The following is a 20,416-nucleotide window of genomic DNA, read 5'->3' as shown; positions in this document are numbered from 1 at the left end:
CTCCTCTCCCTCCCCTCGCGCTCCTCTTCCTCCTCTCCTCCTCCTCCCTGGCCCCTCCTCCTCCTCCTCTCTCGATGTGGTCATGCTCCCGGTCCTCCGGACATGAGGCTCACAAATGTCTCCTTCGTGTCGCTTCTGGTCTTCGGTCTGTGCGGACTCCTGTCTCTGTCCTGGCTCACCGCCTTCACCGGCACCAGAGGTGAGACCCGCGCGGGTCCTTGCAGGCCCGCCGAACCCGTCTCTGCTGCTGCGGTACTGATGATGATGAAGATGATGATGATGATGATGATGGTGCTGATGATGATGAAGACGAGCTGTTGTTGTCGTATCACCTTGACTTAAAAACCACGTCTTCAGGTCCATGATGATCGATGAGACACGTCTGGTGACGTCACGAGCTCATTGTCGTCTGCGAGAGTTTGGGTCACGTGACTACACATCTTCCAGCGGCGGCCACTGCTCACCCACGTGATCCATTCACGACTAACTTTTTTTTTTTTTTCTCTCCCCCTCAGGTGGTGCAGGTGACGTGAGTCAGCCGGAGTTCCTGGTCCTGAGGGAGCGACTTCGATCGGCGGAGCAGGAGAACCTCCGGCGCTCCAAGGAGCTCAACCTGGTCCTGGACGAGATCAAGAAGGCGGTGGCCGAGAGGCAGGCGCTGAGGGATCTGAACCGGACCTGGGTCAGCCTCTCGGGTCAGTTAGCTGCACCAGGGTCTGACTATAAGCCTTTGACTCAGACTCGTGGTTCCACAGAAGACTCCAGATTCAGGTTGTGGGACACCGGCAGCAAGAACATCCTCCAGCTCCCGTCCATCTTCCACCATCTTCCCCACCTGATGAACCAGGAGGACAGCCTCCAGCCGGCCGTGCACCTGGGCGCCAGACGGAGCGGAGGTGAGACACATGGACACGACCCTTCACACACACTTCTAAACACACACTGTCCTTGGGTCCAGTCTCCATCGTGATGGGCGTGCCCAGCGTCAAGAGGAAAGTCCACTCCTATCTGACCGACACCCTCATGTCTCTGATGTCACAGCTGAGCGTCGCCGAGAAGGAGGATTGCATCATCCTGGTTCTCATCGCTGAGGTGTCAATCATTTTTTTTATCTGTCACAACATGATCCTTCAAAATAAAGAGTTTTATTATTATTATTATTATGGGTGATCGTTAACAGGTGTGTCACATGTTCTTCAGGTGGACCAGCAGTACACCAACACAGTAGCCGAGCAGCTGACGCGCCTGTGAGTCCTGAGGTCATCGCGAACCGTGTCACATGACCGGCGTAACGTCGGCGGTTGTTGTGTGTCGCAGGTTTCCCACCGAAATCGCATCCGGTCTCCTCGAGGTGGTCTCGCCGTCCGTCCACTTTTACCCGGACTTTTCGGGACTCAAAGAGTCCTTCGGTGACTCCAAAGAGCGAGTGAGGTGCAGCAACATCCGGACGACTTTATTTTCAAATGCGTATACAATGACTTGTGTAGTATGATCGATAAAAACATTGCCTACTGAATCACAGTATTTCTCGAAAAAAAAAAAAACACAAAGAAACGACTCAAATCTTGCCTTATGTGTTGAGTTAGAATCAGAAACTTTTATCACCAGTGATGTAAACACAACATAAGAAAGTGTTGTGGTGTCAGTGCAGAATAAAAGAATAGAAGAAGATAACACAAAATAATCAATAGAAAAACACGACCAAGGATAGATAGATGGATAGATAGACAGACAGACAGACAGACAGACAGACAGACAGACATATAGATAGAGCTTTATTGATGAAATTGTTTTGTCATGGTTTTTATATATTTTCAGTGATTAATCATGGATGGATGGTTGGATGGATGGATGGATAGAAAGATGGATAGATGGATAGATAGATAGATGGATGGATGGATAGATAGATAGATAGAGCTTTATTGATGACATTTTTTCGTTTAAATTTATATCATGGTTTTTATATATTTTTGGTGATTATTCTTGTTTATACCATGTTTGCCTAAGAGATCCATTAATGTTATGAGTTTAACATATTAAGAAATATTATTATTTCTATTAAGAGTGACCTGAAGTTCTAAAGCTCACGTCTGGTCTCTCAGGTGGAGAACCAAACAGAACCTGGACTTCTGCTTCCTGATGATGTTCGCTCAGTCCAGAGGAACCTTCTACGTGCAGGTACTGTCCGACGCGTCTCTCTCCCCCTCATTGACCACGTAGTGACGGACGATGTTGCAGCTGGAGGACGATATCGTGGCTCGCCCAAACTATCTCTCCACCATGAAGAACTTCGCTCTCCAGCAACCCACGGACGACTGGATGATCCTGGAGTTCTCGCAGCTCGGGTTCATCGGTGAGTCTCGTGCGTCTCTTTGTCCTGGCAACGTGTGTCTCATCCTCGCATCCTCCACCAGGGAAGATGTTCAAGTCTGCAGACCTGTCTCTGGTGGTCCACTTCGTCCTGATGTTCTTCAGAGAGAAACCTGTCGATTGGCTGCTGGACCACCTGATGTGGGTGAAAGTCTGTAACCCTGAGAAAGACGCTGTGAGTTCAAACTGGACTGAATGTGTATGTTGGTATATCAGTGTCATCAGAATATTGTATGGCTGAATTTACATTTTCAAATGTTTCAATGTATTCTTTTTTTAAGCATTGAATTATTTTATCGAATAACTGTAAATGTTTTTTAATGAATTATGTTTTTTACACATAGAGTTAGATATTGTAAATAATATAATTGTAAAAACATGAATGTTCTGATTTAAAAATGTTTAATTCAATATAAAAAAGCTGTATATAATAGTCCAACCAGATACGTCGTAATGTGTAATGACTACCTTGTATTTTCCGGTGTCACTATTATACCAACAATTTATATTGATTTTAAAAAGCTACAATTAAAAAATATTAAATTTTAACATTTATCTTTTTAAATATTGGAATTGGATCTTTTTAAATTCAATTATTTAAAATCATATTTCGACCTTTAAATATAGAAATTATTGAATAAAATTATGTTTAAAAAACATTTCAATAAAAATTAAACTATTAAATATGGCACTGATATACTTCCAAATACATTTGTGAGAGTGTCTGTGCTTGTTTATCACAGAAACACTGCGATCGACAAAAATCCAACCTGAGGATTCGGTTCAAACCTTCCTTGTTCCAGCACGTCGGGACGCACTCGTCTTTGGCGGGAAAACTGCAACGACTGCAGGTAGGCGTTGACTGTCGGTCGCTGTTGAACTCTCTGGTCCTCATTTGTTCTTCTCACCGTTCCAAGGACAAGGACTTTGGACGGCGGACCGCACGAGCAGGTCACTCCAACCCTCCCGCCGAGCTGAGCACGAGTCTGAAGACCTACCAGCACTTCACGCTGGAAAAAGTCTACCTGGGTCAGGACTACTTCTGGGCCTTCACACCCGAGGCCGGAGACTTCATCCGGATCCGATTCTTCACGCCCGTCCGTGTCCAGAGGTGCCGATGCTGCGATCCTGACCGCTACGATGGCGTCAGCTCAGTGACGCGTTTGTCTTCTGTAGGTTCTTCTTCCGGAGTGGAAACACAGAACATCCCAGAGACCTTCTGTCCAACACGTCCGTGGAGGTCCTGCCCTTCGACGTGAGTCCATGCACTCGTGTAGACCCGAGGACAAGACGACATGAAGAAATGTGCTTCACTCGTTGCAGAACGTTCCAGCAGACAGAGACTCTCTGACCGGCGACAATAACCGAATCCAGTTCAAGAGAACCGAGGACGGGTTCTACAGAGTGGGTCAGTTCTACCCTGGTGCCGTTGAGCAGGTCATGAGTGCAGCAGAACCTGCCTGTAGACTCAGAGGTCGTACCGTGTTTTCCAGGGTGGTTTCAGGACGGGATCGCAGAGGCGGAGCTGGACCCAGCTTTCGGGCCTCTGGAGGCGTTGAGACTCTCAGTCGTGACTGACTCGCCCGTCTGGGTGGTTCTCAGTGAGGTGAGTTAGACTCTGGAGACTTCAGCTGAACTACGACGCACCATATCTATAAAGACCTGAAAATAAATTCAAACATTTGGGGCTTCAATTATATTTTTGGTGTAATTCTCGCAAACAAAACTTTTATGTTTTTTTCTTCTTTAATACAGATGTTCATAATGTGGTTATAAATAATATAGTCGTATAATTCAGGGGTTGGCAAAGCTTTTTTTAATTATTGTATAATATTCAAGGACCCACCTTCAGATGTGAAAAGGTATAAAGAAATCCTATAGAATTTGTGTTTCTCATTTTCACTAGTTTTTTTTTTTTTAATAAACTTTATTGAAACAAGTGAGTCAAAGGCTATTGTTACTACAGAGGAAATATGATTAAAAAACACATTTTAGAAAGTTATGATCAATAAAACAGAAATAATATTATAAATTATCATATTTTAATTTCTGTGTGGCCGGCAACAATTCCCTAACTGACCTGTTCCGGACCACGGACCAGGGGTTGTGAACCACTTGATTCAAAGCACTCTCAGTAGAATATAAAAAAAATGGAACCCCAAAAGAAAACTGACAGAACATGACTCTATGGTTTATTATTAAAGAAATGTGTGTAAAATGTTTTTTTTTTTTTTTAATGTAAATGTATTTAAGGTTTTGGTAAATCTTGCATCCATTCATTTTGCATAATTTTGAAAGTAGCAAATAGCAATCTTTATCAGATTAAACCTATAGCACACCTCGATACTAGTCTGTGATGCGATTGTTTCAGCACGGGAATAATACATAATTTATATCTGTTTTATTGATCATTTCTTTTATAATACCAGCTGATTTTAAATGCAATTTGCATTACAAAATGAAAAAAAAGGTTTGTTGTTCTGTTTTCTTCTAAAATAATAATACAATATTTGCATTTGTGACTAAAAATATATGTTGAAAGAGATGCTTAAAACTATAGCGAGATAGATAGATCGATTTTCACCTTTCATTTTTCACATAATTACTCTTCTTCATGGATGCAATCTATAAATATAAATAAATGAAATATCATCAAAGTGTCTTTTAATCTGTTAGATTCGGGCAAAACAACAGAAATAAAACACAATAAAGATGGTTTGGAAGTTCTGTTTATTTCATGTTAACAAGGTGGATTAAATTGCTAAAAATAAAAGTCATAAATAAACAACATGTGTTTACAATGCTTTGTAAGTGAGTGAACAATTGACGTTTACACACCAACAGAAACATTTGCTTATCAGCTTATATCTACAACAGTTTACAAGGGGGTTCTCCAGAGTGACTGTGAATCATTGTTGAGTCGCTGATATGACCTTGTTTGTTCCCAGATCTTCATCAAGAAGGCGGACTGAAGCAGAATGAGGTTCCACCAGTGTGGACGAAGCCTCGGCAGATGTGAGCTCACCATTTGTGGAAGTCTGCGACAGATGTTGGCTGCACCTGCTTCGGGCGCTCACGAGTATAGCGCCTCCTCAGGCCGCACACTGCCACTGCAGGCTTCCGAGGAGTCGGTACTTCCTGTCATACGAGGTCACTGAGCGTCGTTCAGGAAGTGAACCGACGTCATGAAAGTGACAATGCAAGTTTGTTACCGTTGAACGCCTGTTTGCAGCATGTTTCAACACTTTGCTGAAGCAAAGCCACAACAATCTGGTGTTTTCAAGCCAAAGACAGTCCAGACTCCAGTCTCGTGCTGCAGAGACGTGAATGTGAGGAACTCTCAGGGCTAATGTCGCGAGTCAGCTCGCTCTTATGAACTTTCATCTTTTGTAATAAAAGACACGGAAAACATGTTCAGTGCTTGTCGCCTCTGCACCCGGGTTTCCGTTCCCTGTCAAAACAAAAGTGTGGTCGGTGGTCTTTTAACATGTGCCTGACATGAAGTATGATCTGATGAAATATGTTCTGAGCACAGATGAAATCTCCATTAAAGATTAAAGATAAACACATGATATATATAGTAGGCTAAGTGGAATTTATATGAATTAAACTGTCTGTAAATGGCATTGCTTTACCAGTAAATGTGCGTCTTGTATGTATTTCAAGCAGAATTCACTTTCCTCAATCAATTATTATTTTTAAGAATAATTTCATTGAATAATGTAAATCTTAAATGTTTTTTCTAATGATTTGATTATTTAAATATTTTTAAAATGGAAAAAAACACTCCTTGAAGCACAAACATCCGATAGCTTTCCCAACGATTCCTTTTTTCATATCAAGTTTTTTGTTTATTTGTTAAGTACAACTGAGGGGAATTAAGTTTTTAAAAAAATAAACTTCCTTTGCCCTGTGCTCTATTGTTTTTAATAAAATGTTTTTATATTTAACAAAATGGTTTTATCTGCTGGAAGCACATTTAGAAACACATGTTCGACTAAAGCTACAGTTACACACGTTTATATAGATAGATAGATAGAACTTTATTGATCCCTCAGGAGCTCTCTTTCGGGAAATTGTTTTTCCAATTAGCACATGGCAATGAAGACAATAAAAATAAAAATAAAAACAATAACAAAGTTCCTGTAAAAAGAAAGTGCAAGTTAACATAATCTAAGTCTAGAGATAAAGAACATAGATCATAGACAAAGGATACAAAGATTAACATAGAACATCATGATACTTTCGCTCCACTCCTGTCTCCAAACCCCAAATTGTACAATCGAATAGCACGAGGAATGAATGAGTCCCTGAGTCTATTAGAGCATTTGTGCTTCATCTGCTTCTCTGCTCACTGATGACAGTGTTCAGAGGATGATGTCATCATCCATGATGGACAGTAGTTTGTCCAGTGATCTCCTCTCAGCAACTGTCACTAGTGAGTCCAGCTTCATGCCAACCACAGAACCCTTCTGATGTGATTTTGTCACAGTGAACAGAGAAGCAGATGGAGCATGAATGTTCCTCCCATGATGCAACACTAATGGACTCATTCATTCCTCGGGCTATTAGACTGTTTAATTCTGAGTTTAGTGGCAGGAGTGAAGCGAAAAGATGATTCTATTCCATGTGAATCTTTGTATTCTTTGTCTTTGTTATTTTTCTTCGATCTATGTTCTTTATCTTTAGACTTAGATTGTGTGATCTTGTATTTTCTTTTTATTGCACTTTGTTCTTGTTCTTGTTTTATGAATCTGTCGTCTGTTGCTGTGTGTTGGCTGGAAGAACTATTTCCCGAAAGAGACCTCCTGAGGGATCAATAAAGTCCATCCATCCATCCATCCATCCATCTAATACATTGTGGCAAAAGTAAAAATCAGTCAGTCATGGGGACCCTGGAGGGTCTCGCCTCTTGTTTTGTCTCTTTTGTTGGTATTTTATTGCATCACTCCACAAAGCGACTTCCATTGGCTTCACATCAAAACACTTTTCGACTGAAAGAATACTGACGTGGAATCCTGAAGAGAGAGAATCTCACGCAAGTTTGAGTGACAACCTCGGTTGCCATGTCAACGATCTCTGATGACGACACGATTTAAGTCATCGTCACAACCATTGCGAGACATTCAGCCATTATTGATCGTGAAGAAGGAACCGATTCACTCGCGTTTATCTTTCACAAAACCGGTATTTTGAGCGTAACTGGTTTTTTAACACGTTTTATCGCAAACCCCTCACTTCCGGTGTAAATCCAGCCAATCAACGCTTTCCACGAGTTTCCTCTTGGACCTTGACCAATGAGCGTGGGGGAGGGTGGGACTAGCCTCTAATACCTCACGTGACTCTCTAGCCCAGGCGGTCACATCTGAGAGCGATGGTGAGTTTAAATGTCCTTTTTTTATTCATACATTAATTCACATTAATGACGATTCTAGCATTTAAACCAGGTCTGTGTTCATTTCAGTCATGTGTTGAGCTGTAGCGAACTGTGCGGGGTCGAGTCGTTACTCAGCAGCGTGCTAACCGGTGACAGGAATTAGCCTCTTTTTTAGCAGGTGATGGCCATTTAGCTGTCACAAGTTCACCAACTGTCGTTGTTGCGTCCGAACCGAGTCGCACAAACTGCGAGGCGAGTTACCGACTATAGTTCCGGTGGGACCAGGTCGAAGGAGACGTGTTTGCTCCGTCTCTGGTCATCGTTTGGCGTAACAGTGATAGCAAAGTAGCCTGTTAGCCTAATGGTTCGATGCAGGAAATCTCGGCGTGATCGTCGAGGTCAGTAGATAAGAATGAATAACCGACTCCACTGCGATCAAACACCTTCTCGCACTGAATTCCAAGTGTCTACAACTATAATAACACACGTATAACGATTTATATATGTTAATTCAGGCGGATTTTTAAATTAAATTCTGTGTGTCTGTGTGTTAAAATGTTAGAAAATGTCCTGGAAGCTGTGGACGTGGGTCGGTGTTCTGGTTCTGTCTGGGATTTGTCTCAGTTTGCTGCCGGGGTCCAGTGCAGAAGATGATTTTGATCTCGACATGGATGGACTGGAGGAAGAGGAGGAGTCACCCGAACAGGCTGAAGGTGTTCCTCAAGATAAACCCACATTACAGGTACATCAGAATATTATTAGCTTCTGTCACCTCTTGTTTCATTTTCTCTATTTTGTTTGCAGGTGACCTACAAACCTCCAGAGCCGACTGGAGAACATTTCTTGGCAGAATCTTTCCACGGTGGTTCACTGGACGGGTGAGATGGCTTCTGTCATTCCTGTTGCCGTGTCGACATTGGAAATTAAATTTGTGTGTTTGTGTGTTAGGTGGGTTCAGTCAAGTGCCAAGAAAGACGGTACTGATGAAGACATCGCAAAATATGATGGTCAGTTTATAATTCTTTAACTAATCGGTATCAGGTTGGGATTGATTGGTTGATCAATTGGTTTTTCTCTGTCTTCAGGTCAGTGGAGTGTGGAAGAAATGAAGGACAACAAACTACCAGGTGATCTTGGTCTTGTCTTGAAGTCCAGAGCGAAACATCATGCCATCTCAGCGTCCCTGTTGAGACCTTTCACCTTCGACACCAAACCTCTCATTGTCCAGTAAGAAAACGCACACAAATAAACATAAACTACCTGGTGTTGGATCATCTAAGCTTTACTGCTGGTGTGTGCAGGTATGAGGTAAACTTTCAGTCTGGGATCGATTGTGGAGGTGCCTACATCAAACTTCTGACTAAGACTCCTGACCTGGACCTGGTGAGTTTCTCTCATCCTTGTGTTGTAGATCGTTCTGACTGTGCATGTGTGCGTTTCTCTCTAGGACCAGTTTGTGGACAAGACTCCGTACACCATCATGTTTGGGCCTGACAAATGTGGAGAAGATTACAAACTTCACTTCATCTTCAGACACAAAAATCCCAAAACCGGAGAATATGAGGAGAAACACGCCAAGAAACCCGATGCTGACTTGAGGAGCTACTTTACTGACAAGAAGACTCACCTGTACACTCTGGGTATGCACACACAACAACAGTCAGATGGCCTAGGGATATTGAAGTGATCACCGAAACAAGTAGTTTGATCCCACATCAACTGGTTGTGTTAAATACTTGACCGGCTATTTTGAGTCACATTCTCGTAACATACAGCAGATACACTAATTTCTGCTCTAGTGTAGCTTGAATACTAGATTTAATATTAGGTTGGCACATGTTACCGGGGTTTGCCAGGCAGCCACACCTCAAGGGCTGTGTATTGACAAGAATCTAGCGATGCGTATTACAAAACAGGGGCAATGATACGATATATTGCAATAAAATACAGTATATTTGTAGTAAGTGAATCCGTTAATGCAGAATTTGCAGACCACATTCACTGCATGCTGCTGCTTTAAAAGCTGCTGAAGTTGACTGTATCCTCTTGTCCTCAGTCATCGCAGGAATTTCATCGTTCCTTCAGCAGCTGAATGCTGCCATCTAGTTGCTGGATGTTAAATTGCAAAACAATAGTGACAACTGTGAATATTTCTGTGTTAATTGTAAATAAATACATTGAATAATTTCATTTTATACACACTTATTCAAAATTAAACCATCAAATGAAAGTGATTTAAAAATAAAATGAGTTGGAAGCCAAAGATTTTTGCTGTTGAATATCAATACAGTATTGTAGGAAAATAAATTAAATATATTGCCTACTTCCAGAGCCACAAATTAATGTTCCTTCTTCATTGATTGTAAGTCTGCTGGTGATTCTAAGTTTGATCCTCAATGATCTCCACATCAGTCTCTCTTGACTTGCCTCAGTACTTGAAATTGGCAACAGCGTGTAGTTCATTTTTCAAGGTTAAATATTCCATTAAATATAAACACACTAAATTGAGTTGTGTCGCCCCCCAGTGGTGAATCCCGACAACAGCTTTGAGGTTCTGGTGGACCAGACTGTGGTGAACAGCGGCAGCCTCCTGACAGACGTGAGCCCTCCGGTCAACCCCCAAGCTGAGATTGAGGACCCAGAGGACCACAAGCCGGATGACTGGGACGAGAGACCCAAGATCCAGGACCCTGATGCACAAAAGCCTGAAGACTGGTGGGTCATCACTGCGGTTCACTTTTATTTATTTTTAAAATTCTCATATTAACCCCTGTGTTTGCGTGAAGGGATGAGGACGCTCCAGCTCAGATTGTGGATGAAAATGCTGTTAAACCTGATGGCTGGTTGGACGATGAGGCAGAGTACATCGGTGACCCTGATGCGGTCAAACCTGAAGACTGGTAGGTGACCTTGTTACCATGATCCCAGTTCGACTGGTTGCTGATGACTTCATTCATGCAAAAGGGACGAGGACATGGACGGAGAGTGGGAGGCTCCTCAGGTTCAGAACCCGGCCTGCGAGGCTGCTCCTGGTTGCGGTGCTTGGCAGCGTCCGATGATTGACAACCCAGACCACAAGGGCAAATGGAAAGCCCCCATGATTGACAACCCAAGCTACCAGGTACCCTTGGAAGCCAAGACTGAGTAGTAGGCCGTGTGAGCCAGAATAAAGCATTGACGATATGTCTTCTCTCAGGGTGTCTGGAAACCTCGTAAAATCCCTAACCCAGACTTCTTTGAGGATCTGCACCCCTTCAGGATGATGCCCTTCAGTGCTGTTGGCCTGGAGCTGTGGTCCATGACGTCTGATATATTGTTTGACAACTTCTTCATCACCAACGACAGGAACACTGCAGATCGCTGGGCAGCTGATGGCTGGGCGCTGAAGAGGACAGCAGAAGGAGCTGCAGAGGTGAGTGTGTGTCCGTCTCTCGGTGTGTTTGTGTGTGGACATGTGCATTGATTTTATTTTGTGTGTTTCAGCCTGGTCTGGCAGCTCAGATGATGAGTGCTGCAGAAGAGCGTCCATGGCTCTGGGTCGTCTATGTTCTCACCGGGGCACTTCCAGTTATCCTCATCGTTGTTTTCTGCTGCACTGGCAAGGTGACTCAGAAGTTGATCTTGACTTTAGTCTCTCAGTTAAATGTCCAGAATTATTAGGTCACTGTTTAGAACATTGGATCCTAATTCATCGTCATCATTTCTAAACTAATTTGGTCCCTCAGAAAAAGACGGCTCCACCTACGACGGACTACAAGAAGACGGATGAAGCCCAGCCAGACGTGAAGGAGGAAGAGAAGAGTGCAGGTTTGTGACGCTTCAACTCGTTATCTTAGCTGTTTATGATGGTATCCTATATTCAACCTTGTCTTTTGTCCTGCAGAGGACCAAGACGCTCCTGCAGAGGACCAAGACGCTCCAGGGGAGGATCAGGACGCAGCTGGGGAAGACCAGGAAGACCAGGATGACGCTCCTGGGGAGGATCAGGAGGAGTCTGCAGAGGACCAGGATGCTTCTGCTGAGGACAAGCCCTCTAAACAGGTGAAGATTTAGAAATATACCTTCTGTAACATGATTTTGTGTTGCGGACAATAACCCCTGTTTGTCTCACAGAGCCTGGAGGACGATGTTCTGAGACGTTCCCCCAGAAACAGAAGAGTAAGGAAGGACTGAAGCGTTCCTGAATGTCCTGCTACATTCCCCGTAAGACCCCCTCCACTTCACAGGATCTGCAGCAGAAGAGACTAAACATCCGAATCAACACTTGTCTTTTGTCAGTAGATTCCCGTTTGAATGTTTGACCTGATTAATTTATGGCAATAACAAGAGGAGGAGGTAGTGTGTGTGTAACCCTTGTCTGTGTGTATGTGACATTATAAGATCCTGATAGACTTCCCCCCCCCCCCAAAACCATCAGGACGTCAGTGCCCTCTAGCTGTCGGGTCACAAGACGACCTTTGAACTGTAGATTTTACTGGATGATGACCTGTGTGGCATCAAGTTGTGAGGAAGTTGACGTTGTTTTGAATAATAAAAGAATTTATTATATTTTTCTTGCATTCCATTGGTTCGGGGTTGATGGGGTGACATGACTGTGATCATTATTGCTGCAGGTGGTCAACTGGACCACTATTCTAAGTGGCTTTTATTTTAAACCCAAAATCTTCCTTGACCAACGCTATTGATGTCAACTTTTCACTTGTACAGTTGTGACAGGAGTAACAATAGTAGGTTGCAGAATGATTTTTGAAACAAGGTTTTGTTGCACATTTGTGTCATACTTCTTCAGATTAAAATGTATTTGATTTAAATATTAAAGTCTTCTGTTTGCTTGAAATGTAATTCATAGATCACATTTTGATGTACTTTAGCATGTAAACAATTGTGTTACTTCAACATTCCTGCTACCATTGGTTCTTCTGGACGCCAATAACAAAAGGGGCGGGACTTCAAACATAGCCCTCACTACTCTAGACGAAAAAAAGAGAAAGTTTCAAAATGGCGGCGTGAACCTGCCTGTCGACAGGACAAAAGAACCGAGCCAGCGCTAGCGCTTTTACGGAATACGGCACAAGAACCCAGCTGGCAAACGCCTGACGAAGGCTCCCAAAACCAAGATGCACAGAACCATCACAAGTTAGTTCTGCGGTGAGGAAAGAGTTCGCAGCCATCGGCGACACGGATGATCAGCTGATGCTAACAAATGCTAACAGAGTCGAGGACTCACAGTAAGTCTAACTCTTCTGACTTTACACCTGTTTTATAAGTTAAGGACGTGGCGTCATATCACTTTAACTTGGTAATCTTTAAATAACTTTACCCGTCGTGACTCTCGAATCTTTACACTAATCAAACAAAAACATTTCTAACATGGTAATTGAAAGAGTGACGTCAGAGCCAAGCGACAGTTCGACACGGATTCCGAGAGTTCATCCGAAATTCACTTGTAACTTAAAAGATAGAAGACAGAACAGCAACCAACAAGTCAAATGAATAAAAAACTGTGCCACCACTTTAATCGTGTGTTTGTTGGTGGAGTCTAGATGTTTAACCGAAAACCAGGGATTGGCACCAATATTTAGTCTCTGGATGTGTTGGATGAGAGAATATACGTCTTTTTGAAGGTTCAGAGAAGCGTCTGTAGATGGAAGCGTAGAGTTTGTAGAAGATGGATGAATAATGATAGGTAATAAAGAAACACCTGTCTGGAGAGTGAGGTTCTATGAGTGATGGAGGAACTTCTTTAAACAATGGATGAGGGTTTGTAAGCGAAGGATGAGTTTCCGTAAGCAATAGATGAGGGTCTGTAAAAGATAGAGGAACTTATTTAAGCAATGGATGAGGGTTTGTAAAAGATGGAGGAACTTCTTTGAGCAATGGATGAGGGTTTGTAAGCGAAGGATATGTGTCTGTGAGCATTGGATTAGTGTCTGTGAGCAATAGAGGAACTTCTTTGAGCAATGGATGAGTTTCTGTGAGCAGTAGATGAGGGTCTGTAAACGATGAATGAGGGACTGTAAGCAAAGAATGAGTGTCTGTGAGCGACAGATGAGGGTCTCTGAGTGACAGATGTGGGTCTGTGACAAGTAGATGTAGGTCTCTGAGCGATAGAGGATGGGTACGATACAGGAAGTTGAAGTAGGCTTTTGTATTCTGGACCGCACACCTGGCGGTCACAAGAGTTTGAACGCCTTCTGCTTGCACTCCTACAGGTGATGGAACGGCTGCGACGGAGGATCGAACACTTCCGGCAGCATCACAACAGCTGTGAGAGCCGCTATGAATCATCCACTCTGGAACGGCTGGAACAAGAACGCCAGCAGACCATATCTCTGCACCAGCGCTGCCTGCAGGCGAAGGCCAAGAAGTCCAGTAAGCATAGAGCACCCCAGGCCAACAATGACTCACCTGGTCAGAGGCCACCCAACAATGTTGGCAGCAGCGCAGATGCGGCTGAAGGTGGTGGGTCGGAGCTCAACAGGAACAGCACACTGATCGCAGTGAGTAACTGAATTTTGCTCCAGTTTCAAAATAATCTTGAGGGACTCCTCCCTCTGAACAATGATTCCTAATAATGGCTGCCATCATGGAAATAGCATTGATGTTAGGGTTGTAAGATTAAATCAAACCAATGTTTTTCATTATGTCATTCTTTGTAAAAGAAATTGTGCTAAACTGTTCGGCTATAAAATCCCCTGCTTGAATGCAAACCATGTCATATTAAAATGGTTTGATGCTGATTTAATGTTTGCCAAAAATTGACAAAGTTCACTACAGTAACATTTTGACTAGAGTTGGGCATGTATGATCCTTATACGTAATTTACATTTGTTCACAACTTGATAGGCTTTATAGTAAAAGTAACAACATGATCCAGGCCAATATATGCTTTCTACATTAAAAAAAAAGAAGAAACTTTATCTATTTCTCTTCAACATCCACTGTAACGATGTTCTCTCTCAGTCTAAAGAAATTATAGCTCCTCAAGTCCTCCCAACGTTCTGCTCTAATGGTCCAAATTAGTGCCGGATAAACTCTCCAGCCCTGTCAATCAGCCCTGCTGGAAACTTAATGTTTCTAATGACATGTTTAGACTTCGTAATGGGCCGTGTTGTCTGTTGCAAAAGGGTCACCATATGCCTTAATCGAGCAACGTAAACAAGAGGTTGGATTGGAAAAGCTGATGCTCCTTGTGAGCCCAAATCCTAACTAGACCGGCTCTGTATGTGCTTTTTGTAATCAAATACTTGGTTAAGTTTACACTTTACATGTTGTTTGTTTATATCCCATAAATTAGCAAAATAATGTGAACTTGCCTTGTCCGTCTTTCATCCAGTTCTTAGCTGTCTTTAAATGTTCTGTAGCCATTAAATGTTTAATTAAAAAAGGTAAAACATCTGGTTAAATGTGATTATGCGAGACAGAAATTGAATGAATTCTTCTTCACCATAACTACTTTCTGAGAATGTCCTGCTCAATGGCCGTTTCTGCCTCTAGTTACAGGAGACGGTGAAGAGAAAGCTGGTTAGCGCTAGCTCCCCACTTGACCGGGAGCAGACCAACGGTTACCCCCCAAATAAGAAGACTTGCTTGGATCCGGGAGGAACGAACGGCGCCATCGATTCCAAGATGGGAGTAGCCCAGATGCTAACAGCTAACGGCGCCCGCGGTCCTGCTGGAGATCCCGCGGTGGGCAATGGGGAACTGGATGTCCAGCACAAGGAGATGAAGCAGGAGCCCGATGACATTTTGCCCATAATGCCACCTGTGGGGGGCGCCACCAACAGCTTGTTCCCTGACCTCAACCTGGATGAGCAGGAGTGGACGGAGCTGATGGAGGAGCTGAACCGCTCTGTGGCTTACGAGGACATCCAGGACATTTTCAACGAGGGTTTTGAGGACCGCAAGGATCCGTCTGATCTTATTACAACCCAGGAGACGGCAGTAGGCGAGTCGTTGGTTGGGGGGCCACATTCGTCCCACGGTCTGCCTCAGCTGGACCTGGGATTGGTGAAATCGGAGTTCTCTCCATCTTCCGCAGCCTTTGAGCCCGACTCCAAAAGCAGATCTCAAAACTTGTGTAACAAATCTACAGGACCTCCATCGCACTCCACTAGCTCTCCTGTCACCTCCTCCTCTGGCTCCTCGCCCGCTCTGCCTCCCACACAGCCGGCCCAGTCCTCCCGGCAGCATCACCTCCTTCCCCCCGCGGTCTCTAAAGACCTCTCGCCGGCACAGCAGCTGCAGCAGCTAGCAGCCCAGCAACAGCGAGTGCAAAACCTCCACAGCCAGCTGCAGCACAAACCCACTTTGCCCGGGTCCAAGTTCCACCCTCATGGACCTCGAGCTCCTCCTCCTCCCCCATGGCCGCAGGTGCCTAATGCCACTCAGAGTCAGCGCGGGGCAGCGTACGGTCTGGACAAGCCCACCAGCCCCTCCCTGTACTCTCAAGACTACAACCCTAAGCAGATGCTGCTGCCGACCCCTCCGGCCAAGTGCCCGCCCAAGGCGCCGGTCGGCTCTTTCCTTCCCCGACCCGGTGTCATGGGCGCCCCGCATACGGCCGGTGGCCACCCTGCCTCACTGAACTACAGCAACACTAAACCTCTGTCTCACTTTGAGGCTGCACCCGCGCCCGTGCGCCCCCCCATGACTCAGAACAAGGCGGCACTGCTGAACCTGCTCAGGCAACAACAACAGATGAAGCAGAAGAACTTGAACTACCGCCCCCTACAGGTAAACGCACACATTTCTACTTATAGATTAGATGGTTTCATTCAGGTGTGTCAAACTTCATCACACAACTGGCCACAATTTATTTTGCAATCTAAATTGTGGGCCAAACAAAAACGTGATCCTATTTTTTCCATGTTAGAAGTCGCTAACCTATATTAGAAGTCACTGAACGTGGTGTGAGTCTTCTGATTGACTCTCATTGATACGATCCACTCATCTCTCCTTGTTTTGGCAGGACCAGAACTCTTACACTGAATCTCCACGAGGTCCGGTCCCACCGAGCACACTAACCTCCACACCGTCCAACAACATGCCGGTGCAGCCCGGTGCCATGGCCGCCAATCATGGCAACACTGTGTACATCAACAACCAGGCTGAAGTTACAGTCGCACTGAAGCAACAGCAGCAGCAGCAGCAGCAACAGTATATGCAACAAAGACAACAAATGATGGCCGAACAGGTGAACAAACACACAAATGCACACACACATATTCACACTCAAAGTGCGTGTCCTTGTCATCAGGAGAAGCAGCGTCAGCAGGACCAGCAGCTACAGCGACACCTCACTAGACCTCCCCCTCAGTACCAGGACCAGCTTGGTCCGCCGGCCAATCACGGCTCGTTCTCTCAACCACCAGTCAACCAGTTCACAGGTGAGTCTCGCTGGACCGTGTCTTATTATAACTGCAGGGGTGGAGCCTGGTGTTGTCTGACATCACTGTCTAATAGGTGTGAGAGAATGCACTTAAATATCACAGTACTTCAAGCGCTATATAAATAAATATTACTTACTTAGTTACTTACTTACAGTGCTGTTAAATATCAAAACAGTATTGTATCTATTTATTTTTAAATATTGTATTTTAATTTGAATATTACATTTTTATTTATTTATTACAACAGTTATTTTATGGTTTTTAAATTTACAATTACTCATAGAATTCATTTATTTTTATGTTGCAATTTAACTGTGGGCCACTAGATGGTAGCAGTCATTGCAGCCACCAGAGCTGAAATACTAAACAAAATATTACGAGATCATACCGTATCACATTATATCTTGTCGTTTCCCCTGTATTGTGATATGTATCGTATCCCCAGGTTCTTACCAATGCACACTCCTAATGTCTTAATCGCTTGCTTCTTGTCCTTCTCACCACGATCACTTCCTGTATCCTTCTCTCACAGCTTCCTCCCAGGCTATGGCGTCAGTGGGTACCATGGGCGGCTCAGCCTCCGGGCCCCAGCGCATGTTCCCTCAGAACCAGTCCATGATGGGCCTGAACATGCCTCCCGCCAACCAGACAGACATGAGTCTGTCCTCGTGTGGCAGCAGCGTGGACGTGCAGCAGGTTCTCTACAACAACATGAACCTGCACCAGCAGCGCCAGGTCCTCCCCCCCATGAACGCCCCCTACAGGCAGAACCTGATGTCCCAGCAGCAGCACCCGAAGTCCCAGCCCCACGCCGCCATGATGAAGCAGCAGCAGCAGCTACCCACCACCGCCCGTCTTCCCATGCAGGGCGCCCCCTCATGGCAGCAGCCGCCTAACAGCACTACAGGCGTCGCCCCGCCTCCCTTCAGCCCCAACACCTTCCACCTGCAACCTCGCCTGCCCAAAATGCCTGCCGGAGCCACGCCCTTCAGTGGAGGACCAGGAGGTCGTCAGGTGGACGTGATCAACCCTGGGCAGCAGATCGTACAGACCACTATGAACGCTGGCCAGCAGAGGGCGCTCCCCAACTCTCTGAACGTGTCTTTGAACAACCAGCAGCAAACACCACAGTCCAATCGCCCTGTCCCCGACATTACTCCTTTTGCACAAACGGCGGGCGGCGTGCGCCCGGGGCCCCCCTGTAACCAGGGCTATCAGGTGACCAGGACGACCAATCAGCAGCAGCTCTCCTTCGGTTACAACGTAGCGTCCGGAAGCTTCGCGGCTGAGAGCGACCTAGTGGACTCTCTGCTGAAGGGCCAGAGCACGCAGGAGTGGATCGCCGAGCTGGACGAGCTGCTCGCTGGCCACCACTAGACTCACTCCACTGTTACTCCTGCTGACCAAGTGCCGCCCCCTGCTGGACACTGGACAGTTACTGAATCTATGAATCTATGAATATATTAGGGCGTCATAGCTCAGATGGTAGAGTGGTTGCCTGCAGTCCAAAAGGTTGCAGGTTCAATCCCAGCTCCAGACAAGCTTGTGTCGTTGTGTTCCTGAGCAAGACACTTTACCCTGATTGCTCCTGATGGTAGACTTGGCGCAGGTTTGCAGCCTACTCCCATCAGTATGTGTGAATGGCTGTAAAAAGCACTACCGAATTTCCCCTCGCGGGTCTAATAAGGGATTCTAAAAAAAAAAAGAAAAAAAGAATCGTGCTGAGACACTGGATTGCGAAAAAAAAACCCCGCCCCAGACTTTTGAATGGATCAGAGATGATTTCATCCCGATAGTTCTTCCAGCGAACCTGGAACCTCTTCCTGATATCTGTTGCCACCGTTAACTGATGGTTGACCCTGTAAACTGTAGCGCCACCTGCTGTTCCGTGTGTGTGCGAGCGTGTACACATTTTGTAAAGCCTTTAAGAAAATATTTTTCTAAATTTTGTAAAAAGTTTTTACCTTTGATAAGTGTTCAGTTGTAAATATATTTGTTTACAAAAACAGTTGTTTGGTGTGATTTATGTGCCAGTTTAAAACCAGCAACTCAGTGTGTGACGTCATGCATTCATTCATTCATTCATCATGCGTTCATTTCAAGCACTCGGCTCAACGACTGCCGATCTTTTGGTGTTTGTTTACATTCGCTTCCATTTAAGGAACAAGTTACCTGCCATGAAAAGACAAAGGGTTGTCTCCAGTTTTCAAACACATTATTTGCAGCACAAACAGTCTGTACATTAGTGGCGCCCTGGGACGAGTCACGGGTGAGTGGGCTGAAAGGGTGTAGTCGTTCTTGCAGGCGTAAAAGTAAACACTGTCCGAAAACCTTTGACAAGTTCTTTTCTCTATGTCCATTGTGCGTCGGCTTTTCACATTATTATTCACAGCGATACGACACTGATGATGTGTCTTAAGTTGCACCAAGAGTGTTTGCTTTAACTTTTTTTGTAAATCATTCAGATCTTAAGCTACATGAAGTCTTGAATTTATTAAAATAACTATTTTAACTAACGACAATAATTAAGATTTAAATAAAAATGTAAAAAAGTTTAAAAACTTGATTTTTTGCTGCACAACAACCATTGAAAAACATGTTATTTCCAGGAAAACTTTTTTTTTAAGAAAGATTTTTTTGTTGTACGGACACCGGATCAACAGGTGTGTACAAAGGTGAAGCAACCGTGTTGCGTTCAAAGACGCCACATATAAGGAACAAATCACTGCTCAATACTGATTTTTTTATCCAAAAAAGGGACCATACATTGCTTGTTATATTTCTTGACATATTTAGTTGGCTAGCTAAAAGTAGCAAATTATTTGTTGTCATTTTTCGAGGTATTAACTTTTCTAACTCATCGCGGCTCAGGAACAAGGGCGATACCCCTCAGAAAAACACGCCCCCTTCAGGCCAGAGGCTTCCCCCTGTATACCTAATAATCTAAGGAAAGCTGGAGGCCTGGACAACATGTCTGATCGTGTTCAGAGAGAATGTGGCTGACATATGTCCGTCCTCTCACTTGGAGACTAAAGAGTCCACTTTGTCATTTGGTTATTGTGTAGCAACTGCAGTGAACTGTACACAACGTTGCTCTGCTCTGGCTTGAAAGAAGAAGCACTTTTTTAAATTGTCAGTTTGTTTAAATAACAAACCTAAAATCCCCCTTTCACTCCACACCATTCATTTGTATTCAGTTTGGTATTTTTTCCCCTCATAAAAATTCGTTCTGTGTTTTCCAACACTCCCTCATTCCACAAATCATTTCTGGTAAACA

At 44.4% G+C, this 20,416-nt stretch overlaps 3 protein-coding genes across 4 annotated transcripts; all 3 read left to right on the top strand.

The window, feature by feature from the left end:
• Window positions 1-32: 32 nt before the first annotated feature.
• mgat4b (alpha-1,3-mannosyl-glycoprotein 4-beta-N-acetylglucosaminyltransferase B) lies at window positions 33-6,149 on the top strand. Of its 2 annotated transcripts, none has more exons than XM_087799248.1 (15): window positions 33-199; window positions 516-695; window positions 759-896; window positions 959-1,092; window positions 1,201-1,247; window positions 1,318-1,431; window positions 2,103-2,178; window positions 2,239-2,353; window positions 2,415-2,545; window positions 3,114-3,221; window positions 3,288-3,481; window positions 3,547-3,625; window positions 3,694-3,778; window positions 3,864-3,976; window positions 5,319-6,149. In XM_087799248.1, the coding sequence occupies exons 1-15, from the start codon at window positions 103-105 to the stop codon at window positions 5,340-5,342; spliced, it is 1,635 nt and encodes a 544-aa protein (XP_087655374.1). In that variant the 5' UTR covers window positions 33-102; the 3' UTR covers window positions 5,343-6,149. The 2 variants fall into 2 exon arrangements, with proteins under 2 accessions (XP_087655374.1, XP_087655373.1); XM_087799247.1 differs by having other exon boundaries at window positions 756-896.
• Window positions 6,150-7,671: 1,522 nt separating this feature from the next.
• On the top strand, window positions 7,672-12,295 carry canx (calnexin). Its single transcript, XM_087799246.1, has 15 exons — window positions 7,672-7,747; window positions 8,310-8,489; window positions 8,552-8,625; window positions 8,696-8,754; window positions 8,833-8,974; window positions 9,049-9,130; window positions 9,195-9,387; window positions 10,273-10,462; window positions 10,534-10,647; window positions 10,712-10,868; window positions 10,944-11,159; window positions 11,231-11,350; window positions 11,473-11,554; window positions 11,631-11,788; window positions 11,861-12,295. Exons 1-15 carry the CDS (start codon window positions 7,745-7,747, stop codon window positions 11,918-11,920), a joined length of 1,830 nt encoding a protein of 609 aa, XP_087655372.1. The 5' UTR covers window positions 7,672-7,744; the 3' UTR covers window positions 11,921-12,295.
• Window positions 12,296-12,730: 435 nt separating this feature from the next.
• On the top strand, window positions 12,731-19,109 carry maml1 (mastermind-like transcriptional coactivator 1). Its single transcript, XM_087799377.1, has 6 exons — window positions 12,731-12,975; window positions 13,960-14,247; window positions 15,245-16,483; window positions 16,719-16,943; window positions 17,007-17,136; window positions 17,672-19,109. Exons 2-6 carry the CDS (start codon window positions 13,963-13,965, stop codon window positions 18,514-18,516), a joined length of 2,724 nt encoding a protein of 907 aa, XP_087655503.1. The 5' UTR covers window positions 12,731-12,975; window positions 13,960-13,962; the 3' UTR covers window positions 18,517-19,109.
• Window positions 19,110-20,416: the final 1,307 nt, after the last annotated feature.

Source organism: Callionymus lyra, chromosome 9 (genome assembly GCF_982586985.1).
Source record: "Callionymus lyra chromosome 9, fCalLyr1.hap1.1, whole genome shotgun sequence".
NCBI classification, from domain to species: Eukaryota; Metazoa; Chordata; class Actinopteri; order Syngnathiformes; family Callionymidae; genus Callionymus; species Callionymus lyra.
The sequence above is the reverse complement of the archived record's forward strand: the minus strand, read 5'-3'. Positions and strand labels throughout refer to the sequence as shown.

Bases quoted from the DNA above. Each gene is read 5' to 3' on its own strand.
- mgat4b (XM_087799247.1), top strand. From the start codon at position 103: ATGAGGCTCACAAATGTCTCCTTCGTGTCGCTTCTGGTCTTCGGTCTG. The intron at 200-515 runs GTGAGACCCGCG...TCTCCCCCTCAG, and splicing joins CGCCTTCACCGGCACCAGAG to GTGGTGCAGGTGACGTGAGT. The intron at 1,432-2,102 runs GTGCAGCAACAT...CTGGTCTCTCAG, and splicing joins GACTCCAAAGAGCGAGTGAG to GTGGAGAACCAAACAGAACC.
- canx (XM_087799246.1), top strand. The intron at 10,648-10,711 runs GTAGGTGACCTT...TTCATGCAAAAG, and splicing joins GCGGTCAAACCTGAAGACTG to GGACGAGGACATGGACGGAG. The intron at 11,160-11,230 runs GTGAGTGTGTGT...TGTGTGTTTCAG, and splicing joins CAGCAGAAGGAGCTGCAGAG to CCTGGTCTGGCAGCTCAGAT.
- maml1 (XM_087799377.1), top strand. From the start codon at position 13,963: ATGGAACGGCTGCGACGGAGGATCGAACACTTCCGGCAGCATCACAAC. The intron at 14,248-15,244 runs GTGAGTAACTGA...TTCTGCCTCTAG, and splicing joins GGAACAGCACACTGATCGCA to TTACAGGAGACGGTGAAGAG. The intron at 16,484-16,718 runs GTAAACGCACAC...TTGTTTTGGCAG, and splicing joins TGAACTACCGCCCCCTACAG to GACCAGAACTCTTACACTGA.